At 41.4% G+C, this 9,009-nt stretch overlaps 1 protein-coding gene across 1 annotated transcript in view; it reads left to right on the forward strand.

The window, feature by feature from the left end:
• LOC117758390 overlaps positions 1-7,545 on the forward strand; it is a 19,265-nt gene extending 11,720 nt beyond the window's left edge. Inside the window, exons 2-6 of the mRNA XM_034580029.1 lie at positions 5,063-5,398; positions 5,507-5,776; positions 5,853-5,897; positions 6,031-6,116; positions 6,586-7,545. Of these exons, the coding sequence (XP_034435920.1) occupies positions 5,063-5,398; positions 5,507-5,776; positions 5,853-5,897; positions 6,031-6,116; positions 6,586-6,699 (851 nt within the window). The 3' untranslated portion in view covers positions 6,700-7,545. The remainder of the gene's footprint in view (positions 1-5,062; positions 5,399-5,506; positions 5,777-5,852; positions 5,898-6,030; positions 6,117-6,585) is intronic.
• The last annotated feature ends 1,464 nt before the right edge of the window (positions 7,546-9,009 follow it).

The raw sequence follows: 9,009 nt of genomic DNA on the forward strand, positions 1-9,009 counted from the left end.
AAGGCCCGAGTTTGAACTCGGGCGGCGGTTAAAAAAACATGGAGGCCCCAAAAGCATTCTGGGGGTTTTGGCCTCATGTTAGAGACGAACTCTAGTCAGGCTTCTCAAATGTGTTGTAGGCCTCTCCTTTGTCCTGGGCTCGATCCCAACACGGGGGTCCGAGCTAAGTAGGTGAAGAGTTATGCGTGTGTCTGTGTGTGTGCCAAATTAGAGAAAGTTGCTAGATGCATGCACAGAAGGACTGAAGAGCATAACTAACATTAACTTTCTCAACAACTTGTAACCACAATATCACAACACCACAAATCAAACTTATAAACATCACACAGAATCGAATAAACAGTCTTGCTTAGCCTAGTATAATTATTAAGCCCAGTTGTGTTACCCGTCCGTGGAAAGGGGAAAAAGAGTTGCTGTGCAGTTCGCAGTCCTGTGAAGTCGTCTTGCTGGTTTGTGTGGCTCCCGCATTAGTGATTCTGTTGAGCTGTGCAGCTCAGTTGCTGGCTGAAGTTTTCCAGCAGGACATCGAGTCGCTGCTTGAAGGGTTGGTAGAGCTTGGAGTACGAGGAGGTTTCCTTGGTGAGATTAGCTGGAAGCTGCACCTTTGTGCTCCTCTCGAAGAGTTGGATGGGAAGAGAAGATGTGAGCTGGAGAAGAGGCTCGACAGCCTTCCCTCCTGTAGAAGGATCGTAGGAAGAGGAAGAAAATAGGGGGGAACAGGCCTTATATTGGCCCGGTGACCTCACAGGTCATGGGGTCCAGAGTGACCAATGGGAGTTGAAACCTGTGTCCCTGGGGGGGGTTTCACACCTCTGTGTGACGTTGATGCCCCCTGGGAGACTGAGTCCTGGAGGCTCTTGTTTTCTCCAGACAAAGGACATGAGCTCAAGGCTTTTGACTACCATACAGGCCGAAGTGTGGTCTCCCAAAAACCATGTCCCAACATTTACATACAACAAGATGAACCTTCCCCACCTCAGTCAATATCAGTATTCATAACAATATTTAGTGCTTTTATTAAAAGGGATGTCCTGCAGGTTCCACGTCTCTGAGCCTGTGTGTGTTTTATTGTGACAGGTGTTTGCACCGTTCACCTCGGCCCCCTCACTAACGCTCAGGACTCAGGCCTCTTGCTGTTCCGTGCATCTCTCTGCTCTGCGGCACGACGCTCGACTGGATCTCAACCAGCTCAGTCACAGGGAAACTTACTTTCATACAGTCATTGAAGTTTCAGCCCAATAATCTGAAAGAAAAAGGTCAAAATGAAGCAGAAAATAGGAAGAAATGAGGAAAGCAATTCCCCTGTAATCCTCAGAGAGACAAACTGATACCAGAGTAATAATTATACTGAACACAGTTCTGTGAAACTTACTCTTGATCTGTGGAGTGTTTCTATTATGAAGTTTGTCTCTTGTATTTTGGAATTCCTGGATCCGCCCCTTTGTCCGGCTCCGCCCCGAAACTGACTCAGTTCTTTCTGGACTCATGTTTCATGCTTCCACCAGGTTTTTTTTACTCCTGCTGAAAAACAAAGAAACTGTCAGAGGCACAAACCAACTCTTTGGTGGAAGTAAGACATGTTTGTGGTTGTTTAGGTAATGAGCACTAGATGGAAGCAGTGGACAGAGCAGAATAACCTGAAGGTGTAATATTAACACCCAATAATAATTAACCCATTTTTATCATACTTCCTTATCAACATTTGTATTTGTTGTGTTCTGTGAAGCACATTGAACTCCACTAACCTGATGAAAGGTGCTATACAGATTGATTGATTGATTGATTGATTGATTGATTGATTGACTGATTGACTGATTGATTGATTGATTGTATATCCTACAGATCCGGGGTGGTGATGATGCAGTGACCTACAGCACTGTGGAAGCTCCCCCCTCTTCTACTGGACCCTCAGCTGATCCCAGCAGCCATGGAGAGACTCGTCCCGGTGATTCCTCCACGGAGCAGCAGTGAAGACAGGGTGAGAGGACTGAGTCTGTGGGACAATGAAATCAAAAGCCGGTTTATTTCCGTCCTTAAAGTGTCTGTAACAGACATTTAATTTGTCAAAGTAAACAAAGTGACTCCTTGTGTCTGTAATTTACCTCGAGATGCTGTTCCCTTCTTCCTTCTCAGGTCCCAGTTAAAGATGGTGGTGAAGGTGATGCAGTGACCTCCAGCACTGGTTCTCAAACTCTTTTCAACAATGTTCCCCCTTTGAAATATGTTTTCAGCCAAGTGCAACACAGCATCAGTATCAATGTATCTCACCAAAGCAATAAGCTGTGTCTTTCCACTGACGTCTGTCCATTCATCCAGCTGCAGTGAAAATGCTTCAGCAAGTTTTTACACAACTTCATCAACAATGTCTGTTCCCATCGTTTCTATTCTGCAGCAACGGTGTCATTTGACAAAGGCCCAGTTTAGAACTGATCTGCTGTGTTTGTGTCCAGCATCGTCTCGTCAGTACAGCAGCGGCTGGAAGTAGCAGGTCCTCAGCTGTGGTGAAAGGCCTTTTGGCTTCAGCATGAGAAGCCTCCAGTGCTTTGGCTGATGTTGTGGAGACTTTTCACATCGTTTCTTGTGAAACTATGAAGTCAGACTGTTTCTTCTTGAGAAACTCTGGTGTCTTACCGACATGACACTGATGTTTTGTGCTGAGATGTCGCTGCAGCTGCGCTGGCTTCACGCAACTGTTTGCTAACTTTTCCTCACAGAAAATGCACAATGCTTTGGGCGGATTGCAGCTCGTCGAAGTAAATCCCATTAAAACATATTCTTCATGATACTGGCGACATTGTGTTGGCTCTGTTTTCACTTTCTTGTTCACTTCCTTCTCCTTGTTTTCAGCTGCGTTGCTGCTACGTTTCAACCACGAATCCATGTTTGTTGATTTCGTTGTTCAGAACTGAAACTGGCTTCATCACAGTGAACAAACGTCGTCATGAACGTAACTTGGGAAACGATAACATTGAAAATAGGAATATTTACTATGAAATGTGGTTCATTGAACTGACTTTTACATTTTTATTGAACTAATAATTATGTTACATTTTAAAAATAAATTTCAAGTACCCCATGCAGTACTCCAAAGTATTATTTACTTTATAACCAGACCCAAGGTCAGATCCTTGTTGAGTTTAATGATGATTTTGTTGTATCTTTGTTTGTGTGTTAACAACAGATTTCATTATAAAGACTGGATACATTTCTTTCTTCATTTCTTTCTCTCTTTCTTAATCAATGAGTAGGAAGTGGGTGCAGCTTCTCGTTTCTACTGAAGAAACCGTGATGCTCGTCACACTGAGTGATGTGTTCATGTAGTTTCAGACTCAGTGAAGTTAAAGATGTGACCATATGTGACAACGACTCTGAGACATGACGGACGGTTACTTATTCATTTACTTTATTGGTCCTCAGGCAAACTAAGTTCAATCCACAGCTGGAAACCACAGAATCACATTTGATTCACGTTAACATTTTGAAGCCCAAGTCAATAATGTTATTAAATAATGTGACAGAAATTCAAGCTCGACCACCTGTAAAATATAAAAGTCCAGATGTGAAGTTGCTCCAGAGGTGACGTGTGTCGTCCTTTATTTGGACTGAATCTACTGATATTTGCATCACTCATGTGAATGAGTGACAAGTGTCTAAATCTAAAAGTCGCCTGCTGCACATTAGTTCATCGTAAAATATTCACACAGTCTCTGGTCGACGGGGGAAAGTCGGTGCTGATGGATATTTTCTCTACATGCAACTAGCACATGACGACAGAGGAGACGTGTCACTGAGGGGAAGTGATCAACAGGAAGTAAACGCCACATTGCACTTTTTACTAAGAACCGAGAAGCAGAAAAGAGAAAGAAGAAGAATGGATGAAATCAAACGGATTAAAATGTCTTTACATCTGCTACTGGTGCTGATTCAGTTTACAGGTAAGAATAAATACACTTACAAAACTTTATCAGTGTGAATAATAAGAATGATACCAGATTGTCTGTGTTTGCTTTTAAAAGTGAAGAGTTTCACTGATGTGTTGTGGCACAAGTCTGGCACATTCAGGGGACTGATATTCATGAGTACTCTGATATTGTAGTTGTGTATATTTGTGTACTGGATCATTCCTCATATTTTAATCTGCTGTGTATTGCTCTCTGTCTAATTGTGGTTATTTGCTCTAGTTTGAGTCACCTGCTCCGTCTACTGTGATAATGAGCTGATGATGTCACTTCTTCAGTCTCGTTCTTCCTTTGCTTTACTTCTACTTTGTCCCCTGATGAAGGCCAGTGTGCTGCAACATGTAGTTGCTTTGTTATGCCTCTGAGCCAACGACCTTCAGGAACACTTTGAGGGGAATTCCTTCAAATGTGGGACAAACATTCAGTTTAACACAAGGATGAACTGATTAGACTTTGGTCGTCCAAGGTCAAGATCGCTGTGACTTTACAAAGCACATGTTTTGCCTTGTGAACGCGATATCTCCGTGACACCTCCAGGGAATCTGTGTAAAGTTGGTACAAACGTTCTCTTGGACACAAAGATTAACTGATTTGATTTTGGAGGTCAAAGGTCAAGTTCACTGTGACCTCACAAAACCCTCTTTCCCTCATGAACATGTTATCGAGAGAATCCTTTCCAGTTAGGCACCAATGTTCCCATTAACTCACGGTTTAACTGGTTAGATTTGGTGGTTAAAGGTCAAGGTTTCAGGTTTTTGGCCTCTCGCACATCTCAAGTCTGAATTTCTTCAAATTCTGACCAGTTGTCTCCTCGAATGAAAACTTAACAGATTAGATTTCAGTGATCAAGTGTCAGAGTGACCTCATGAGTCTGGAAACAAATGTACGTAGACTGGAACTGGACTGGTTGGCTGAGGCATTCAAATGCAGGGAGATAACTGTAGTTGATGTTTTTCAGGTTTATCTTGTCAGTCATGCTCCATTTGGTCTTAATTTACAAAGTTATGTCTAAAAGAATCCTCACATTCAGAAGTGTATGAAAATATGAGTCTTTTTCTTGGTTTAGTTTAATTGTTGCTGTCTCTCTCTCATTTCCTCCACAGTGCTCGCTGCCCAATATTCCTTCATCATCGTCAGAGCTGGAGCTGAAGTCACTTTGCCTTGTGACAATGTGAGAGATGATCATGTGAACTGTGGAGCTACTACCTGGTTCTTCAGTGATTCAGAGTGGACTAGATCAGTAGACCTGTTTGTAAACAGGCAGCTCGACACATCTCTGATTTCCAAATCTAAAGAAGACAGACTACGTCTTGCTGCAAACTGTTCTCTGGTTATTAGGGAGGTCACAGCTGAAGATGCTGGTCAATACACCTGCAGACAGTTTGACCTGACAACACAAACATATGAAGATCATGTGGTTTATCTCTCTGTTGTCAACAGTGAGTAAAAGAGTCTCTTCATAAAAACATTATGATAATTCTGATCATTCTGATGGACATAGTTTCACTCATGTTATCTTTCTCTCACAATATCTGGATCATCACCAGTGACTGAGCAGAAGAGAACTGATGAGGTGACGTTGAGCTGCTCTGTGTCACCATATGGAAGGTGTGACCTCACAGTGAAGTGGCTGTATATGAATATAGATGTGACTGAAGACAACACTGAACTGAAGACATCACAGTCTTCCTGCTCGGCCAATGTGAGCTTCTCAAAATCCCATTCTGTTTACAAGATGAAGAACTATAGCTCATTAACATGTAAAGTGAAGGATGGTGACAAAGAGGAAAAGTTTGCCTTCATTCCTCCGTCATCAGGTGAGAAAACACAGAACACGATGAACTGCTCCTGATCCAATAAATTCCATTTGTTAATACATTTCTTTTTCTTAAGAAGGACAGAACAAACCAGCTCCAGGAAACAATGAGATGACAACAGGTACTGAATATTCACTGCACCTCTCATTCATCTCTGTGCTGCTGCGTGTTGATGGATTTAATGTTAACAACATGTGTAAATACAGGAAGTTGGACTGAACAGAAAACTAAAGCTCTTGTCATTCTGTTGACAGCTTGGTGGTGGTACATTCGTCTGGTTGTGGGTTTTGCCACAATCGTAATAATGGTTGTGATTCTCATCAGATGGAGAAGAAACAAGGTGAGAACATTCACAGATGAAACTAAAATGTCACTTATAGAGTTTATACCTCCGACAAGGTTTTATTTATCTTGTAATAACGCCATGAAATAATGATGTCATCATAAGTTCTAAAGTTTTAATGTGAAAGTTAAAGTTATGGATGTTTCTTTGTGTTTTGATACATGTTGTTATGCTGTGATGGTTTTGTTAGCACTGCATTAGGTCATTTTACTTTTTAATAATTATTTGCATTGTGTTGTCTCTCTGTCACTATGGTAACCGTGCTACATCCTGACCTGCGGTGTAATACATCCTATTCTGCCTTTGTTTAAATCCATTTTTATCATACTTCCTTATCAACATTTGTATTTGTTGTGTTCTGTGAAGCACATTGAACTACACTAACCTGATGAAAGGTGCTATACAGATTGATTGATTGATTGATTGATTGATTGACTGATTGATTGACTGATTGTATATCCTACAGATCCAGGGTGGTGATGATGCAGTGATCTTCAGCACTGTGGAAGCTGCCTCCTCTTCTACTGGACCCTCAGCTGATCCCAGCAGCCTCTATGCCAACGTCACAATCATACAATAGTAGAGTTACATTTGACATCGATATATTTATATTAGGAATCATTTGCTACAACTTTCTGCTGTGAAAACAAAGTCACTCGTAATAATGTGATTCTCATTAGATAGAAAAGAAACAAAGGTGGGAACATTCCCAGATGAAACTGTGATTTAGTTTAAACCACTGCCAAGGCCCGACAGTCTGTAAAGTTTGATATAAAAAGTCACTTTTATCGTGTGGACTGGATTTAACCAGTTTTCAGCCATTTTATTGATTCTTGAAGTTTGTCGTCCAAAAGCTGGAATATTTTATACTGTATCTTAATGTTCTTCTGATCCAGCTGTTATTCTTATACATTACAATGGTGACGTGTTATTTGTAAGAAAATTGTACTTTCTTGATTCTTCTTGTTCTGGGTTTGTTCCTCATGGTTGATGCACTTATTGTAAGTCGCTTTGGATAAAAGCGTCAGCTCAATGAAATGTAAGGAAATGTAATGTATGATGATATGATATGAATGATTGTATATGAACCAATGTGTTGTAAAAAGCGTTTTGCCCAGAGTGCCAGAAGGGGGAGCTGTACGTTAAGTTACTGCTGCAATGTTTAAGTAATAATAATAATCATAAGATGGTATATCTTCATATAGATATCGTACGTTTAGCTTAATGAACCGGCTGTTATAGACATGTTAGTGTTTTATGCTGTGATGTAGATACTGCAGGTTGATACTTCCAGGTTTGAGTTGAGTGACTTTTTAAATGATGTTGATTTACATGCAACAAGATGAACCTTCCCCACCTCAGTCAATATCAGTATTCATAACAATATTTAGTGCTTTTATTAAAAGGGATGTCCTGCAGGTTCCACGTCTCTGAGCCTGTGTGTGTTTTATTGTGACAGGTGTTTGCACCGTTCACCTCGGCCCCCTCACTAACGCTCAGGACTCAGGCCTCTTGCTGTTCCGTGCATCTCTCTGCTCTGCGGCACGACGCTCGACTGGATCTCAACCAGCTCAGTCACAGGGAAACTTACTTTCATACAGTCATTGAAGTTTCAGCCCAATAATCTGAAAGAAAAAGGTCAAAATGAAGCAGAAAATAGGAAGAAATGAGGAAAGCAATTCCCCTGTAATCCTCAGAGAGACAAACTGATACCAGAGTAATAATTATACTGAACACAGTTCTGTGAAACTTACTCTTGATCTGTGGAGTGTTTCTATTATGAAGTTTGTCTCTTGTATTTTGGAATTCCTGGATCCGCCCCTTTGTCCGGCTCCGCCCCGAAACTGACTCAGTTCTTTCTGGACTCATGTTTCATGCTTCCACCAGGTTTTTTTTACTCCTGCTGAAAAACAAAGAAACTGTCAGAGGCACAAACCAACTCTTTGGTGGAAGTAAGACATGTTTGTGGTTGTTTAGTTAATGAGCACTAGATGGCAGCAGTGGACAGAGCAGAATAACTTGAAGGTGTAATATTAACCCCCAATAATAAGTACTACTACTAATAATAATAATACACTTAATTTATACAGCAGCAAAACAAAGCAATTTGAAGATCACACAGAGTACAAATACAAAAATATAACGTGTGACATTAAAAACAGGTAAGATAAAAAATTGTCAGTCAGCAGCTTGGAGGACACACACCAGCCCGCCCCACACACACACGTACGCACACACACACACACACACCTCAGTGTGGACCCTCATTTGTATCATGCATTCCCTTGCCCCTAACCACAACCCTCCAAACTAAATGCCTAACCCTTTATCTAACCTAAACCTAATTCTAACCCTAAAACCAAGTCTTAACCCCTAAACAGTCCATTAAGGGGGGGGGGGGGGTCACAAAGTGAGGACCGGCCAAAATGTCTTCACTTTTCCAAAATGTCCTCACTCCGTAGGTTGTAGGTTCAAACTGGTCCTCACAAAGACAGCTGTATAAGAAATAGCGCGCGCGCACACACACACGCACACGCACACGAAAAATTAAGGATTATTTCTGCCTCCACGTGTTCGTCTAAACTCACACGACCTCTCACATCTGCAGTGGAACATAAGCAGATTATTTTATCAGAAGCCAGGCGCGTGTGTTTATCTGTGTGTGTGTGTGTGTGTGTGTGTGTGTGTGTGTGTGTGTGTGTGTGTGTGTGTGTGTGTGTGTGTGTGTGTACAGGACTGTCATCTAAGGAAGATGAACATTATTCAAATCCTTCCTCACACTGCTCGTCTTCCTCGTCTTGTTGAAGTTCAGTACAGTCTTCTGGCACCTGAGATACATATGAGAGTTAAATGTTTTACTACATGAATTGTGTAATAGCCTAGTAATGCA

Source organism: Hippoglossus hippoglossus, chromosome 24 (assembly GCF_009819705.1).
Source record: "Hippoglossus hippoglossus isolate fHipHip1 chromosome 24, fHipHip1.pri, whole genome shotgun sequence".
NCBI classification, from domain to species: domain Eukaryota; kingdom Metazoa; phylum Chordata; class Actinopteri; order Pleuronectiformes; family Pleuronectidae; genus Hippoglossus; species Hippoglossus hippoglossus.